The following is a 19,627-nucleotide window of genomic DNA, read 5'->3' as shown; positions in this document are numbered from 1 at the left end:
GAATTATATACAATTATAATCAGCTATGTGTCGTTAGCTTTTGAATGATATCCAATAAGAGTACTGCAGTAAACCCTTACCAAATAGACCCGTGAAGATCCGGGGTAGAATAGGTCTTCAGCAACCCATGCTTGCCAGAAAAGGCGACTATGCTTGTCGTAAGAGGCGACTAACGGGATCGGGTGGTCAGGCTCGCTGACTTGGTTGACACATGTCATCGGTTCCCAATTGTGCAGATCGATGCCCATGTTGTTGATCACCGGATTGTCTGGTCCAGACTCGATTATTTACAGACCGCCGCCATATAGCTGGAACATTGCTGAGTGCGGCGTATAACTAAACTCACTCACTCACCTTACCAAATATATAAGAAAAATATCATATACCCTGTAAGACGTGTTCGGGAGTTACCCATACTGACAAGACGATGGATGTCTTCTTACCTCTGTGATTACAAGACGACTCAGCAAAGTCCGGATGAAGCTGATCTAAAAAAAGACAAACCTTTTACTGGGGATACCTTGGTGCACGCGCTTCCAGTTATTGTTCTTCCATATGCGTAGAATCTAGTTGTTATCACACATATCACAAGTACGGAGGTGAGATCGCCAAACAAAACGAATGTGCCCGTAAAATAAACACACTGAATAGATATATGTTTATCCTTGAGTCGTAGATGTCGGGCCTTATTTGTTACTTAAGCAGATTCCTCCACATCTCTCCAATGTTACAACTACAGTTCTGTCGACAATACATTTGAACAGAAACAGCTTCTAAATGCCAATCAACGAAGAAACAATACATTTTTTTCGCCAAAACCACGAAACCAGAAAAGGAGAAAACATGGACTGATGCATTGTTTATTCAGAAACAGTGAACGAAGTATTTATGTTTGTAAAAACACTGTACACAGAGTATTGTTTCCTACTGAAACAGTGAACACATATAGGTCCCTGAGGAGAATGTGTGTAGATTCAAACTGTGCGCTGAGCTAAGGGAAACATTGGCGCCATTACACCAGACAGTTTTTGTATTGTACGGTTGTTATTTCAGACACAGAAAGGCGTTTTAAAATGCTTGATGCGATGCAGTAGAGTTATGTTCTATTCACGTCCCCGAGGGATATCGCTGTGTTAAGAACGGGATCATTCCTGGCTGACAGTGTCCAGGACAGTGTTGGAGCTAACAGTGACGTTTGACACGGAGCCTGTGTCCCCGACTTTGTTGACGCCGAGTTGCTGGATGACAATAGCATAGGCGACGATGGTTCCTATGATCTGTAAAATAATAACGAAGCAATAAACATAGTGAATGAGTTATATTCTACGCCGCTTTTAACAACATTTCTTGCCGTGTTGGCTTGTTGTGGGAGGAAAGAAGAAAATATGTTATTATACGATTTTTAGAATTTGGTGTAACTCAATACTGATGATCGTAATAGAAACACAACAACTGATGCATTGGCAAATTTAGCTATACGGTATGATAAATACCTACAATAAGTTGAACAGTGTAATGTGTGCAATAGCCGCCAGCTAAAACATAGCTCTGGTTCTGAAGGATTCGGTCTGTGTATTCCTTGCCTTAATAACATCGATCATGTTTAGAAAAAAAATCAAAGCGATTAACTCATTCATTCATTCGACTGCACATTTAATTCCATTGCTGAATACTGTATAGCCAAGACATCTGTTGCAATTATTTATATATCGTTTATCACCATTCCTAATCCACATCAACACGGCATGGCACATTGACTTATCATCCATTCCGTGGCCCTCAGACACTTTCATTAATTACTGTTTATATTCTGACATATATAGCCTGTAACCAATATCCCTTGGTCTCTGTCAATAATCGCGCTCACACGTCCCAACGTCAAGGGCCAACATCACTGTCATTTTATCTGTTCCCTGTTGTCCATTTCAATATGTGTGTTTACAATGACATTGTTAGTCAGACCGGTATTCCGACTGCTTGTGTGTGGAGGACCACGAGCAGGAAACGGTTGAGCTGGAACTCCGGCCGCCTCGTGTTTGTTCTGGAAAGTGACAGCGATGGTGTCCTTGTTCCCAAAGGGTTCTTTGTCGACAAAGACTCTTTGACAATTAGTTAGGGTACGTTATCTGTGCAGGCTCTGTGCAAATCTCAGTGCACAAAGTTATCTAAAATATACAGGTTGAATTTTCCAAAACATTCAACCCAATCACGAAGAAATCAATAGAAACCGCATCCAACTGCACCTAGTCTTTTTTTGAACCGCATTTTAAAAATACCTCATATCACCTAGTCATTTGGTTTGAACCGATGCTCATTTTTAAAATACTGTCATGTCGACTTCATTTCAAAGGGTGACCATTCAAATTATGCTGGAAGTGGTGCAGATGTACAGAATAATCGTCTTCGTAATAAATATGTTTAAGTTCCTAGTTCCATCAGACTGTTTCCAAAACAGAGAAAAACACAGTTATGACTCCATCCTAAATTAATGCCGGCATGCCAATAGGTCTGTCAGTAATAAAGTAGATGCAAATAAGGGAAACTTATGACACACGCACTAATCACACAACCAGCGTCATAAGCGAAGTCACCTGGGAATGTCAGAAGGATGTATTTCACTTATATGGGGAAAACGTAACAATCAATACGTGGCATCTGGTATGGAGATGACCAGACATTACCAGGAATGGGAATTACTGGGAAGCACAGTCTGTGTACTTTATCGAAGACACTATCAGACATGATAGAAAAAACAATATATAAAAGGGAATAAACACTCAAATCCGAATGAAATTCCAATCCTGCTGTGACACAGTTTTGGTGCTTGGGAAAAGTATATTTCGCGCGGTAACCGTTCTCGTTGATTGAAATGTGGGACTCAGTGAGTGAGTGAGTGAGTGAGTGGAAATGCTCCGTTTAAAATTACGGATCTGTGAGTGAGTGAGTGTGTATGGTTTTACGCCGCTTTTAAGCAATATTCCAGCAATATCACGGCGGGGTACACCAGAAATGAGTTTCACACATTGTGCCCATGTGGGGAATCGAACCCGGGTCTTCGGCGTGACGAGCCAACGCTTTAACCATTAGGCTACCCCACCGCCCCTACGGATCTGTGGTACACGGTTGTTAATAAAGTGCATTTTACATTTGAGAAATTCGTAGAACCCTTCGATAGAGTGTCTGGTACTGACAAACAATGCGTCATAACTGGAGGTTGACTAAGGGATCTTTAGTTCGAATTCCAGACATCCCACGACTAAGATCTGCAATACCACACCCTGACTAAACGGTTTTGCAGTGCGACCTTCATAATTTTGAATACATCTGTGTTGGTATCTCAAACGTGTTTTGTCTTCTTAATGTAATGTTTATAGGTATATTCCTCTTATAAGGATATTTACCATCCCAATACACAATCGAGGGGCTACATTTTATGTCCCTATATCCACATATGAGGAGTGTGTTCACGAAACTTACTGTGATGAGCGCTGGCCTGTTGACTGTAAACAACCCCATGGCTGTTATGCCAATCCTGCGCCCAGACACCTGGCCAAGGAACACTAAAAGCTGCAATGGTTACATCGTTATTAGAAAAAGCAAAATGAAACGAAATCAGTAATCAAAGAGTAGGTAACTGAAGCTGATAATCCTCACCTTGACCAACATTCCATTGACATTACGTTGAATCAGTTTAATGTGAGAGGAACGCCCTCCTCTGTGGTTATTTACCAAACAAGAGCAAATAATGATCAGCTCGACCTGTCTGGGATAACAACCCTCAGGTTCAGAAGAGTCTAATGGGCTCAAAGAGTAAAGTTTAGTGGCATGGATGACTTTGTTACAGAGCTGATCAAAACTAAAAGATGAATCATATATGTATCCACATATGTATGTCAGATACTATTTGAAGCAAGAGTACTGTAAGTCCCCATGGTCCCTAGCATGGTGATCTTACTTCAGTTGTTGGCAATATATAGCCTGTTTTATATTGTATTGTTATCTATAATTATGTTTTAGTGTTAATTACTAATTTTAAATTGAAATCTGTGATATACTAGTTGTTTTACTGTCCTTTGCTGACAGTTTTTTTATAATGTACCTTTATTTATTGTAAAATTAGAACTTGTTTGTAGTCACGATATGTCTGAAATATTGCCGATGTGACTTAAAATCTTAACTCACTCACTCACTCAGATGCGATTATCTTATGGCAGACAGCATTAAATTGTTCTTGATAGAACAAAGTATCATTTGAACATGGAATAGACACATATTTGGTCTATTTTCCTGAAGGCATTGGCTCATTAATACATTACACAAAGGCCAGAAAGACGCCATCTGGAGTGTGTTTCTTGTGGTTATAAAACGGTCCTATTTTCAATAATATGCAAGAATAAACTACACAGACATACATGAATTCCACTGAATCGCGAGAACGTTATCAATGAATTGCAATCAAAAGAGTAATCCGTCATTATGTAACCTTTGGTCCACCACAATGCAATAGCCAAGCACTGTGATGGAAAGTACAAACGAAAATCAAAAGGTATGAAACATATTAATATGACAAATACTGGGAGAGAGATATGTAAGTTGTTTAAACCAGTAGTATACAAAATTGGGCTACGGGACCAGGTCCCCCCCCCAAGGGCTCAGTTTAAAAATTGAGCCCTTTGGAAGTCCCTAATCCTGTAGCCCCATTATGGATACTACTACTGAGGTGCATGCAAAATTTGATGAAAATCGGTCGAATAGTTTCTGAAATATTGACTTTTAAGTGAGCATGGGTGGGTCGGTCAGGAAAAAGGCTCGGGTCGCCTCGGGGGTGGTTGCTCCTCGGAGCGCTGTGGGCGGACGAGTCGCTGTGCGTGTGCATGTGTCTCTCTCGGCTTGGTGTACGGGTGGCTGGCTGGCTGGCTGGCATTAAGCAGAAAAATAGGCATGCAAGACTGATAACAAATCATGACGAGATGTATCATGACGGGATGTATCGAGGCGCCGGCAGGTAGACTTGCCAGATGGTTTGTTTTTTAAGCCAAGCTTTGGCTTTCTCTTCCGAGACTCGTGCGGCTTTGGCGAGTTTCGGGATGGCATCCGCGCCTTTCCAGTACCAACGCGGGCTGTAATATATTTTCTCCATGATATATGTACACGTGTGCGTATGCGTTCAATTATTCGAAACATGTTTGTGTCCGTACGCGTAAGTGGTGACTACGTCGATGGCGATCCATCGTTTCGTGTCCATGGGAGACAGGAAGGTCTTGTTGATTCCCAGTCCATATATCCTGTGTCCGTCGCTTCTCAGCATGTTCATTTGGTGTTTGAACGTTTTATTCTTGAACAGGTCTTCCTTGAATCTGGCGTGCTTGATGTGTTTTTTCACCATGTGTTTTTTCACGCCTTTCGCCTTCGGATTTCGTCGTCGTTGGTTTTCTTGATGGAATGCATCTTGGGTCTCAAGCCGACGTATTCGGCAATCGGCGTTGCCAGCGCATTCGTCCTTCATCTTGCCGAGCACTTTTTTGTTGACTTGGCTGTGCATAGGGTGATCTTTAGAGTAGTCACTGGTGTCGTACAGGTGCATGTGTTTCTTCATGTCCTCGTGCACGTCCTCGGTGTGAATTTCCATCAGCAGGGAATCTGTGTCCGTGTACAGCACTTCGCACCTGTCGCCCTACTGCTTTTTCAGCTCGTTGTAGTAGAAAGTGTTTGGATTAGTCGAGGATGCTCATCCCCATGTAAACGGGCCGGTTGAATCCACGGAGTGTAATGGGTATTATTTTTGTGGTGCTTGGCTAAACCACCTTTTCTACCGACGGCGACTTCTTTAGGATTCTTGGTGGTGACTAGTTGTATCGGTGTCGTCGTCGCTTCCTCCGTCAGTGTTTCCTCCTCCTGTTGCACATCCATGTTGTATATTATTATCATTATTATTTTTTTCTTCTTTAAAATGACAATGCTTTGCCGTGATGATCGACGTGGTCACCAGGGCCAAACACATGACGTATCTGTGGTAGAGCACGCAGCTGACGGCGCTCAAAGCGTGGTCGATGAACGGATCTTTCTCGAGATCTTCCCACAGGTAAAGTCGACGTTCCGGTGGAATGGGAAGGAAGTACGACGCTACGCCGGTGTAGACCTGCGTTATGACAGACCCTATGGTTTTCGTCATTTCGGCGCCGAGTCTGGCTTCGTATCTCACGTACAGCTTGTCGATTTCTTCGGCTGGCATTTTGTGAATTTATCGCGAGTGTGGTCGCCCCCACCCAAGTATTGTTTGGCTTTGCCGCTGACCGCGACCACCACCAGTCTCTCTCGCTGGTCGTTTTTATCATTATTATCATCATCCAACATTTGTTTGAGCAGTTCATCGCACTCCATCTTATGATGTAACAAACGATTTTTAAGTCTAATAAAATCAAATGCGATGTACCAGAAACACAGCGAGATGAAAGTCAAGTTGCACACAACGATAGTTTTGAACATCGTTTTTGCTTGAGTTATGCTAGAATTTGATGGAATTTTGCTAGAATCCTGCTTAAGCTATCAGACTTTATACGCAACAGGTTGGTCGGTTTTCAACAGGAGTTTGGCGTGTTTCGTTTGGGCGAGCTGTTTCTTCACTCGTTCTCCTTCTTGTTTGGTTGGGATCACGTCGTTTTCTCGCAAGCAGTCCTCGAACGAATCCCTGTCCATGCAGTGAAACAGTGCGACCCATCGCGTCTGTTCCCGTAAATCTTTCTGAGTCAGAACCCAAACGCTATGCTTCCTGTGTCGACCCGAGAAGGCCAGGTACAACAGCACGTCTCGTTTTTTAACCATCTCCTTGTTGGCACTGCAGTCGTCCAGGATGAACAGCATCGATTCTCCTTTCAGCTTGTCATGGTAAGCGCGCAACCAGTCCTGCAGACGAATTCCAGGATCGATTTTGTGCACGTTCTGGTCCGTCATCACCCACGGTCTCTCTGTGTACGCTATGTTCACCCGTAAAGTGGGGCGGAGAACCTTTCAGCATGTCCAGCACGAATGCTGTCTTGCCGCACCCTGTCTGACCGCACACGATGGCGCAGTGGGGATCGCGATGTAAATCAATAAATGGCTTGCACGAATCTTCCATTGTCTATATTGAGTTGCGCATCCATAATCACGTACAAATATGAGTCGTGTAGTCTGTCGTCGTCCATGGATCGCATGTCCAGCCACAGCGCGTAATGCTTATCCAGGTACTTACGTCACGTCACGTAGGTGACGAGTGTCGAGTGTCGCTTGTTGGCCGTCAGTTTTTTATCTCGTCCCACTGTTGATGAGCTCGCATGCCTTGGCTGAACAGCTGGTTGGGCACACCTTCGACAGTCACTTCCACTTTCGTGATCTCTGGATTTCAAGTGAGTTCGCTGTTTCTTCGAAACGGAACGTACTCCACCACGGGAGTGATAAAGATGCCTTTCATCGATCGAGCCCGCACGTTCAGGCTGATGTTCCACAGCGTGTTGCTCTTGTCCTTGACGGTCATCCGGTGTCGCAACACGCAGTCGTACAGGATGGACAGCTTTCCCGAGTGCTGTTGGCGAATATGCCTGGCCAGTTCCCATGCTCATGACCATGTCGAACTCCGGCGAGATGTTGTCAATGATGATACGTCATTATTCCGACAAGGTCCTTCATACGCCATGTCATTGCGTTCGTTCGTGGCACCTCCTTCCCGCTGATTTTGATGGTGGTTTTCTTGAAGATGGCACGACCCAGGTTGTTCACGATCATGCATTTGTTCATGCATGGACTCCAACCTGATCTGAAAAGCCAGTTGAGTCGTGCCGGGGACGGTGATGTCGTTCGTGCTTAGTTTGGGGAATCAAACCAGCAGCGTTTGGTTTTGATCGATCGTGCTCGGATTGTTGGTGATCGTCACCGACTGACGCACGGCTTTGACACTCAGGGGTTCTCTTGATCTTCGGAAAGTATCTAGCTTTCGCCCGTATTGCAACATTGTTTATATTGAAACTATGTATATTATAAGTTTAATATAAAAAAATGGCTGACGATATTCCCCATGGACGATTTCGACGTACACCAGCTGAACGACAATGATGCAGCAGCCATGCACACCTCGTTCATGGGGGACACCGTGCGCAACGAGCTTTTAAAGCAGCCTGTGGACGAGTATTACGAGGCCCTAAAGCGTGATAAAAATTTTGTCGAACCATTGTGTCGATACTATCCGAAGTTCAAAATCGACAACGAAGGGACACTGTGATTGAAAGCTCATCCGGAGGTCGATCTCATGAACAAACACACAAGAAAACTACTCACCCTGTCGCCAGTCGCCGTAGCGGTAGTCACACGATGAACTAAACCTGCGAGATTACGTCGGCGCACGACTCAAACAACTTCTGTTGAAGGTTATCGGGGATATGCAAAGCGTAAGGACCGAATTCTAAATCGAAAAAATATTGGTCACGTACTCGAACGAAGCCTTGCACGGTTTCGCATTTCCTGTTAGGGAAATTCGGGGTCTAGGCGAAGCCTTGAAATGTGCGCTAAGAACTCGTGAACAACATGGCTAAACTGAACTAAACTAAACTAATCGCTCGTGAGTAAAGAAAACTCGTGGACGCCGAAGCCACGAAAAACATCATCGAGAAAAGATCACGTAACCATCGACCGAGTCTTGAACGAGGAGAGCACGTTGGCCGACAGGATCCAAATTCTGTTCCGGGCACAAGGAATCACCATCGCCAGTGTTCTTACAGCTTTGGGCTTGGTCGTATCGCTGATGGGCGGTGGTGGTACACCACCAAGCCCAACACCAACAAGCCCATCATCAGACGATGACGTCAGAGACTGGATCAAAAAACATTTGAAATCTCTCGGCGAGGCCCTGGCTAAACTGGCCGGCAAAGCCGCTGAAGCGCTGCCTGGCATCTTGGGCAGCATCGTTTACTGGTTGTTAGGCTTCTTGTCGAAAACTGTCACGTGGCTTGGTCAAAACCAGTGCGTTTTAGTCGTCGCTGTGTAGGGTCTAGTGTATGTCGCAGCTAAGCAATTTTTAACCAAATAAGGCACAGCCAACCACAAGCGCTGTTTTGCGATCGACGTGCCACTGATTGTTTGCCTACATGTGATGGGGCAGCTGCTGCTGTTGGTTGCATGGTGGTGCTACTTCTTCCGGTGTCGGTGCCACAATGCCCGTTTTGTACAGCGACACGACTCGACTCACGTTATTGACGTCCTGGTTCAAACCAAATTTTGATCAGCTGTCGTGATGAAGATTTGATTGTTGTAGCCCACCACTCTGTTCACCCTCAGTCGCATGTCGCTCGGAGCCATGTACAGTCTCGCGCCGAAACACATAGTCGACTTTCGACCGGGTGTATTCTAGCCGTTTTGATAGCGTTCGATGGCACTCGGTAGATCGACCGGTCTAGCAATGGCATCATCGACGTTAGCCTCGAACTGTTTCTGTGCGTCGTAAGCCGACCCTTCACGACCCACGATGCTGGAATGCATTTGCGTTTGCGCGTCCAGGATAGCCCACATGTATGTTCAGATCGAATCGTTCAATCTGACAACTCCGACACGAGTAAACCCTTTCGAAGTGTCCAGCATGAACATTTTCCAATCATCCGCGGGTCCCTGCTCAAACCTCCAAACGCGATAATCCTTGCTGTCGTTGAAAGCCATGTAATCGTCGTTCCACTCGTTCGTCGTGACGTAATGATACGACTTGTAACCCCAATCTTTCACTAGCTGTTTGCTGGCTTACACGAGACATGTTGTGAATGATGGGAATGCGCAAACCGTGGTTCAGACCCGGCAAATCCCAATCGACCGTCTTCGGATCTAGTTCGAAGTCACCGCAAATGCCATCGTACGCACGTCGATCGTATGGATTGTTTACGGCATTCCAGGCCTTGTCCTGCGGAATCGGGACGCTGATTTCTTTCAGGATACGTCTGATCTGGTAGTAAACATGAAACGAGAATACAGACCGACTCAGCGCATCACGACGAGTGTCATTCAACGTCACGCCGCACACAGTTGTCGCGCACCACACGGCGAAAATGAATTGATTCTGCCAGAACTGCATCGGGTTGTTAAACCAAGCGTGTACCGTTTTCACATTCGGGACCAAAACCCATAATTTTTAAATACGTCGATGAACCGAACGATGAAATGTCAACCATCCTTTGCATCGACCACAATACTCGGTTGTGTGAGATCGGTAGCACTTATATTATCACTTTTAGAATAAAACACACCCGGTTTGTACATATTGAATTGTTATATATTTGTATACATATCTACTTTTCAATATGTACGTGACGCTTCTGGGAATCATGAGCGGCGAGTCCGTTCAACTGCAGCACGCGATCGATAACACGTCCGGTCAGCTCGAAGTTGCGCCTCTGCGATATCACCTACTACCCGCGATGGACCAACAACAATGGCAGAAACAACAGGCTGTTTGTCAATAACGCCCGCAACCAAATAAAGGATGAGTTCGTATAACGGATGGCTACTATAGCGTGTGCTCGCTCAATGAAGAAATCTTCAAACCCATGGGAGCCGAACTCAAAATGAACGACTCGAACGGCATGGTCGTTTAGCCAACAATGGAAAAAACGACTTGAAACTCAGTCGGCCATTGGCTAAAACGCTCGAGTTTACGTTGAACGACATACAACCGGAAACCATCGTGCGAAATTACCCGATCTCATTCCGTACTGCGAAGAGTGCATTCATCTCGATCAGCTGAAATCGACGGACAACGTTCAAGGTGAACAACCTTCCACACTGCTGAGAGCCGTGCCGGTGAAAATGGAAAAGTACAATGACGGCAGAACAGAATCGTTTTCATCGCGGCAGTACAAATTAATCCGAGGCAACATCACAGAATTGAAAATTTCGGTTTTAGATATTAAACATGATCCAATAAGTATAGGATATCTCAGCGATACGATGCACATACGGCAATGATTGAGTCTCATGGTCCAGGAACACGCGTTCAAAAATGCGCCAACATAGCGATCTCAGACTCGGGGACAGGCGCGGATTCGATGAACCCGGAGTTCAAATCGAAATCCACGCTATACATCCAAGTCTAACTCGCGTAACGTCATTGAAATCGTGAAAGGGATCAAACTCCGCTGGGCCAAACAACAACAATACCAAGATTGCTCCATTTACGTGCGGGTGAACGTTAATGCCTAAACCAGTCTGCAAGGAGTCACCGTGACCGTGGAAAACACAATATCGCTCGCCGAAATTCAAACTCGACAACATACATCTCATGGGTTTGAAGTGCACGTCCGAGGAATTATCCAATAACCAGTTGAAACCATTTAGTAATACATTATATATAAACGAGCTGAACCATCATCCCAATGTCACGCTAGCCGATCTCGGAGACACGAGGGGATTCGATCTGCCTGGCGGGGAAAACACGCTTACAAGATAACGTGTACAAACGACGAGAATCATCATCGAATCTCAGTTAAACTGGATTATTAACCTGGTCCTGACCTACCCCTATCTTATCATAGATAATAATGATGGTGGCGTCTCGCTAAAACATAACGGGATACTGCTGGGGAGGTTTGATCCTGGAAGAAGAACGTGGATGAGCATAGCACCATTACCAGATCAAACGGCTAACATGTTAGTCCCCGATCCCCAATGAGAAAAAAGCAGCGTTATTTTTACTAAAATATACTGATGTGCCAGACTCGTGGATCAGTATGATACAAGGTTCTACTCTTATTATCGAAGTATTTCTTGTAGATGCCATGGAGTAGATATAAACCTTCTGCATGGGTTAAAAATACGCTGGCATGATCGCCATCAACAAAAACGTTGTCGTATTTGTATAAAACCAGGAAGAATCCCCACCGCAAACCTAGATATTATGATATTTCAAAAGTATTTTATTGAACTCCAGACCATTTATATATACGAAAACTTGTACCTCATCAGCTTAAAGTATATTCATCAAACATTGACTGAGGACCAATTAAATATTATTTTATAAAAAGAGTATATATACAGAATGGGACTGTACCCAGTCGTGGATGAAGTGGCGAATACACTGGAAACCGTAGACGGGTTTCGTTTGTGACAGTGGGTGAGATCAAACAACAACTAGAACGTGAAAGCGATACTCGGTCGGCATTACAGAAAAAATATCACATGGCCGTCAATTCCGTGGACGGTGTTGACAGCGCTTTGATTTCAGTCAGCATGGGATTAGGCGTAGCAGGTGTCGGGTTATTATCCACCATCGTGGCCACACCCGTGGTGCTAGGCATCGAAAACACAGCCGGAGTGACAGGGTTGATGGGATTGACCCTAAAGTACGTGTCTCGCAGAGACTGCAACGTAAAGCATTGAAACACGACGAAATCAGAAGTCTAGCCGAAGCGAAGTTAACCACGATAGAAGATCATATTTCCACCACGCTCACCGACTCTAAAATCTCTGAGGAAGAGTTTCGTTTGGTGCTATCAGAAATCGCAAAATATCACAGAATGAAACAAGAGATTCAGACCAAGTCTCGTAAAAACGCCATCATTTGCGAAGACGAGAAAAAAAATTCATAGAAGGGAAGCAACAGGCCCACCAAGCCTTCATTACGAAAACCAAACAAATCATAGGAGATTCACAATAAACTGTTTCACGGACATCAACATAACGTAGCCAGCCATCTCAGCGAGCTGTAGGTAAATAGCCGAGCCGAGACACACACACACACTGTGTCTCACCCACAGCGCTCGCTCAATGCTACCGAGACGGCAGCGAGTCGACCCGGGGGAACTGCCGAGAGATGCGGTATGATTTAGTGGAAATCAACATAACGTTGCCAGCCAGTCGGTCGGCTGTACAAGCCGAGCCGAGCCACACACTGCGACTCACCCACAGCGCTCGCTCGGTGATACCGAGATGAAGACCTGGGGAGGAATTGCTGAGAGATGCGTTTCACTAGTCAGCCGGCCGTGCATCATCATAGCCGAGCCGAGAGACACACGCACACACACACACTTATACTCGTCCACGGTGCTCGCTCAAAGCAACCCCCGAGACGGTAGCGAGACGGTATGACTGCCGAGACCAGCGTTTCATTCAGCTAAAAACACCTCTCGCCTCGATAATATATAACACATACGACAATACGTTGGATTTTTAGCCTTTCGCCAGACTGACCCCATGCTCACTAAAAAGTGATTATTTCCTAAACTATTTGACCGATTTTTCATGCATCTCGGCAGATGGTTACACTTATAGCAAAACGGCATTGGGAACACTCTCGATGACTTCATTAGATTAATTAAGACCTAATTACGACAAAAAGTTGGACATTTTGCCTTTTCCCAACCGACCCATGCTCACTTCAAAGTCAATATTTCAGAAACTATTCAACCGATTTTCATCAAATTTTGCATGCACCTCAGTAGTAGTATCCATAATGGGGCTACGGGAGTAGGGACCTCCCCTTGGGGGGTACCTGGTCCCGTAGCCCCATTGTGTATACTACTAAACCTTTGTGAAAACCTTTCTTGTGGATGAAATATACTAGCCACATAAAGAAACTGTGCATTGTCAAAATATTATCCCAGTTGATAAGTACGAGAACAATGTCAAAGGTACATATAAACTTTAATGGAGGGATCATGAGACCATAACAAGTCGGGAGAAATTCAGTTGAAAAGTCAATCACAATGACGTCACGAGTCCACAAGCGGGACAGGGGTCAAACGACCATGTCACAAGCTCAATAACGGGTATGTCCACCATCGGCATTGAGAACAGCAGTGCATGGACGATGCATAGAGCCTATCAAACGTGCAAGGAAGGCTTGTGGGATGTCACGCCAGATTCTCGCAACTTCTGTTGCAAGGTCAAGGACGTTATCTGGCGGATGAGGAAGACGGCGTAGACGTCGATCCATCTCGTCCCAAACATGCTCTATAGGGGAGAGATCTGGCGAATTTGCAGGCCAAGGCAGTAAGTCAACGTTCTGGTGTTGCAAGAAATCCATAGCAACCCTTGCAGTATGAGGGCGGGCATTGTCCTGTTGGAATGTTATCCCAGGGCCATGACGTTGCAGAAAAGGAATTGCCACAGGTCGAAGAATCTGATCCCTGTAGCCCACACCAGTTAAGTTGCCCTGAACAATCACCAAAGGAGTTCTTTGGCGTGCTGTTATTCCACCCCAAATCATCACGGAACCACCACCAAAGCGATTCCTCTCCAAGACACAGGCCTGTGCATAACGTTCTCCCACGCGCCTATAGGTCCGTTGACGTCCATCACTGTGACAGTATTGTGTGGCATTCATTTGCTCTGTTTCTCTTTCCCGGAATGCACATGCAACAACGTATTGCACGTCTCAAGGACGAACCCACTGACGTCACGGAACGTGGCACGAGCATACATGTCACTAATCTCTGAGTTTAAATCCTTATGTATCTACACAGGTTTGATAAATTTAGATTTTAAATTTTTGTATGCACAGTTTCTTTACGTGCCTAGTATATATTTAAATAAATTACAGTGTACCCTGTTTATAATGCCACCCTGGATATAATGCCATGGTTTTACCAGAACGGATTTCCCGCCTATAAAATATCCTGGTTATAATGCCACCCTGGATATAATGCCATGTTTTTACCAGAACGGTCCTGAGAGGGTACGTAAGTCCCAAAACATTCAAAGTAAATTTTAACTTTCCGTTTTTTACTCTTAGAATATGTGTAATTTTAATGTATGGCCAGATATATCTAAATTGCTAAAAGCTGAGGGGATGATGTAAATCCAGCTAGGGCCCATGCAGGAAGCAAATGTACTGTCTGTCCCAATGGTCCCTAGTATGGTGATCTACTTTCAGTTGTTGGCACTCTATAGGCTGTTTTTATATTGTATTGTCATTTATAGGTAAAATATTTCAGATTTAATTACTAGTCTTAAATTTATTCCTGTGATAATTTAGGTATTTTACTGTCCTTCGTTGACAGGTCTTTTATATTGTCATTGTGTTTATTGATAATTTATAACTTTTAAGTCACAATATGGCTGAAATATTGCCGATGTGACTATAAATTTTAACTCACTCACTCATTTAACCAGAACGGATTTCCTGCCTATATAATACCCTGGCTATAATGCCACCCTGGATATAATGCCATTATACTCACGCTACGATAGTCCTCTTGACTGAGTTTCGCCACACCGATCCTTGGAAGAATATCCCGTGGGCGGTGAGCCTAATAACAGAAACAAACTTAATTGAATGTTAACAATCAAGTTCTCCAGAATATGTTCCAGAATGATTACAAATTCAAATGCCATTCGCGAAAAGATATCGTTTCTGCATATAGAGCTGTCATTATTGACTGCTGTCCCTATGCATTGACGGTAATATTTGTTTTAGACGAAATCATAAAAGTCGATGTCAAATTATGAAATGGATTCAGACTGTGATGGCTCAGTGGCTGATAATTAAAATATGAAGCCCGTTTCATCTTCTGATGAGGCTCTCAAAATTTGACCCAATGTTTTCAGCTCGTCTTCTTCTAGCTGAAAACGTACATTTTCTCGTCATTCTTTGCCATGCTATTTCATTTCGATGATATAATTCCTTAGTTTTGGGGACCATTTCATTGTAAAGTATGCTATATCTGGGATATATTCTCAGTAAATTACAGATTCATGCACACGTTGACACTGAGGTCCATCTGAGATTCGAACCCACACTGTCAGAGGGTTCATATAACATATGTTACATTTGACCACTTTCTAAAATGCAATTTGTATGCAACTTCCGTGCATGGATAAAGCGAGAAGCCATGATTTATCATGTAATCGTTCGTTGCTATGCTGTTTCAATTCGGATATTTTGCATAAAATCCCTTGCAAATATAATGGAATTCCAAAATAACCGTTCAGGTAATACCATGTAGCATGGTATCCGAATAGTATGTGTATTATACAAACTCACGTAAATAACTCTACCATGGCCAATAAAAGACAACTACGACAACATAGTGAAGGAGGAGGGTTAAATCCACGTATGTCAGTACAGTGGAAGCTGTCTATACCGGCACACGTCGGGACTGAATAAATAATCCGCTTTTGACAGCGTCCCGGAATGTAGAGCTGACATGGTTACCTACGGCTAGAACTAAACCAGTTTTATCACTCTCATATACATTGTTGTATAAGGTGGTTCTCTCAACTCCCTAATTACATGTACAAGTACACCCATACTGAACTAAGATTAAATTATCTTTGTCGGCAACCATGTAGTTTCAACACAGGATTACTGACTCCTTGCCACGCGCCGGATTAGACAGAGCTGATTACTGTATAAACACATATTCGGCTCATTTCATGCCGAGATCCGGAATTGACAGCTGCCGGATTGCAGAGTTTTTAAATGATGATAAATGTACTAGCCATGGACAGGACTGAGACTTTACGCCGATGTTGACAACTTGCCGGATTGGACAGCTGCCGGTTTTGACAGCTGCCACTGTTTGTTTCAAATGTCAGACATTGGAGGAGCCCAGGAACCCGATGATGTCAGCAATTTAAGGGTCGTAATGTGACCAAACATGAAACACTACCACTGGATTCTGGCTTTGGGAACGTATCTCTGAACAGTTGGATATGAACATCATCAGTTGGATTCCGCTCATATTACCCACAGTGAGGCGTAAATAGCTTTGCAAACATGGAGGCATTTTCGAGCATAATTAGTTATTGGTCTATAACATGCGCGAAATTGCTTGAAAATGTTCATATTTCCCCACCGTAGAAAGGTGCAAATATTTAATAGCTATCGATCGGTTATCATGTCAGACTTCCGTTGTCAAGTTGTGTTATAATCGATAAATTGTATGATTATTTTACGCGGCTTTGTTTATTTTTTCGGCTCAGGTTGTAAGTAGTGTAAGAGCATGGAAGCTTTTTTCTACTTCTGCGTGCGGATGTGGGGCTTGACGTCGCTGTTGGCAATATTGGTATGGACAATGTTGTTTTGAGACGTTGATAATAGGTTCCGTATTGTGATCGATGAGAGAAGTGTCTGGCTACAAAGCAACGTGACAATTCAAAGCGGTTCCTCGAATTACATGCAAAAAGAAACAGAAGTTTTCAAAACTGAAACAAATCTCTGCACTGAAGCACTGTCTAATACACGATACCAACTGTGCATTACTGTTAAATAGTGATGGTACCATGTGTTCGCCAAAAGGTCAATATCCTACCCAAACGAATTGATCACAAACACATGCACAGCCGAGTAAATTGTGCACATGTAAAATCGAGTGAGTGTGCATACGGTACATGTCAAATTAAGAGAGATGCATCAGATATTAGTTTTGTCGCTTATACGACATACATACAATGTCTGCTATAGAACTTTCTGAAAGTTTAACAAAGGTCTGGATAGTTGTAACCTTGATTAAGATACCTTTAGCAAGAATTGCCCCTTTTGGAAAGGTTCGGAACAAAAGAATGGTTGATTGAACCAAAATAATGAGTGAGTGAGTGAGTGAGTGAGTGGGTAAGTGAATATGTTTGTTGCTGTGTTGTTGTATGTTAATATCTTGAAGGCGGTTGCCTTAAAACGTGGCATCAGAAACATCGGAGGTTGACGTGTAAGAAATAGTTATCCACTTCTCTCTCTGGCCAGATCATCTTCAAGATTGTGATGATGAATTTCAGAGCAAATGTGTCTCATATTCCTTCATTTTTTCCCTATGGGGAATCAACACTGTATCCACACGGAAACTGAACCCATCCAAGTAATTAATGGCCAGAGAATCTTCAAGATTGTGATCATGAATTTCACAGCAGATGTGCAACGCATTTTATTCTCTTGTTGCTCTATGGAGATTAAAACTGTATCCATATTGGGAATTCAACCCTTCCCCCTAATTAATTGTCTAAGATTACTGATATGAATTTCACAGTACATGTACATATGTAACATATGTTTTCATTTGTTGCTCTATGGGGATTAAAACTTTATCCATATGGGGATTTGAACCCTTCCCAGTGATTAATGTTCTAAGATCATGATCATGAATTTCACAGCACATATAACCGGTTTACCGGTATTTACCGGTTCAGACATGAAAACGATACCTATCGCGATACGCTGATCGAAAACCGGTATTTTGACATGCATTCGGAAAACTTCGTAACACTCGGAAATCTTCGGATATTTCCGTTTTTTTAATTGTTCTTTTCCCTGTTTCATTTGTGCCAAATGTTACTTACATTTTTATTTTATCATGATTTCCCTGATGTATTTATACAGCTGTGTTCCCTCCTTCCATAAGCAGGGGCGGTGGGGTAGCCTAGTGGTTAAAGCGTTAGATCGTCACGCCGAAGACCACGGTTCAATTCTCCACATGGGCAAACCGTGTGAAGACAATTTCTGGTGTCCCCCATCGTGATATTGCTGGAATATTGCTAAAAGTCGTCTTAAAACCAAACTCACTCACTCCATAAAGCAACGGAATATCATCATCATCATCAGGAGGATCTGTCTTATGTATTATAACCATTGATAGTTTGAGTAGTCGAAGAGATAACTACTTGCAACAGTTATTAATATTACATTTGTCGTTTACTGCCGCACTCGGCAGTACACAATCTGTATGAAGGCGGTCTGCAAAAAAGGTCAGTATAAGACAGTCAAGTGATCGACACAAAGATCATCATCAGCATTCTTCAGCAGTAATAACGATTTGTTTACTGCAAATTTGACAGTTCATAATGTGTCTGGGGTGCTCGGTCAACTATTATCGGTTTAAACGCCAGCCCTTAGATTTACTGGGTTATGGTTAACTTTGTTTATTATTTTGAATCTCACCTGATGATTAAGCATAACTCCAAACACGGACGTGATTACAGCCTGTCCGAATGTTGAGACTGAGACAGCGATGAGAGTAGGAATCCCTTCACTTGGAAAATACCCCTGAGTAAAGCAGGATATACAGAAACAAACCAGAAGCATTGACCCCAAGTATATTCCAAACACAAGATATGAGATGACACGATCTGCCGTCCATGTAGCCTGGCACACCTTGTCATGCTGCCGGCGTAGTCTCTCCACCTCACCATCCTTCCAACTTCCGTCCTCATCTGCAGACAAAGTTTGCAGTTTCTCACATATATCCTCAAACTCTCTCTTCAACATATAGCACACAACGCTAAGAAACACTGAACATAGAAGAGCATGTATGTATGTCAGAATAGTAAAGTATGCATAAACGTATTTTAATACCTCCCACATAGTCGCATGTGGTTCTGCTGGAGAAAGTCTTATCTTAGTCATCAATGATGGTTCATGTCCATTCTCCTGATGGACGGATAATAGGGAATATATGGGGAATATGACTGAAACTGATAAACAGAGGTTCACGAACAGTGCAAACTGTTGTAGCACTAACGGAAACGTTGGCACCATTGTGATTTGCTCAAAACTCCTTGCAATCGCCGGGTAATGTTTTTGATTAAGTAGCATGAGGAAGGTGAATCCCCAAGAAGAGCGCAAGTAGGTGAGAATCATTAACAGTATCAACCACATTTTATGAGCATGTTCCCATTCCGCCAGAAGCAT

The 19,627-nt window shown here is 43.5% G+C and overlaps 1 protein-coding gene across 1 annotated transcript; it reads right to left on the bottom strand.

Moving 5' to 3' along the window:
* Positions 1-888: 888 nt before the first annotated feature.
* Positions 889-19,423, bottom strand: LOC124270412. Its single transcript, XM_046705452.1, has 4 exons — positions 18,878-19,423; positions 15,189-15,257; positions 3,478-3,567; positions 889-1,277 (listed from the first exon to the last, which is right to left on the bottom strand). Exons 1-4 carry the CDS (start codon positions 19,340-19,342, stop codon positions 1,146-1,148), a joined length of 756 nt encoding a protein of 251 aa, XP_046561408.1. The 5' UTR covers positions 19,343-19,423; the 3' UTR covers positions 889-1,145.
* Positions 19,424-19,627: the final 204 nt, after the last annotated feature.

Source organism: Haliotis rubra, unplaced genomic scaffold (genome assembly GCF_003918875.1).
Source record: "Haliotis rubra isolate DU_JTF1 unplaced genomic scaffold, ASM391887v1 Scf1514, whole genome shotgun sequence".
Taxonomy (NCBI): Eukaryota; Metazoa; Mollusca; class Gastropoda; order Lepetellida; family Haliotidae; genus Haliotis; species Haliotis rubra.
The sequence above is the reverse complement of the archived record's forward strand: the minus strand, read 5'-3'. Positions and strand labels throughout refer to the sequence as shown.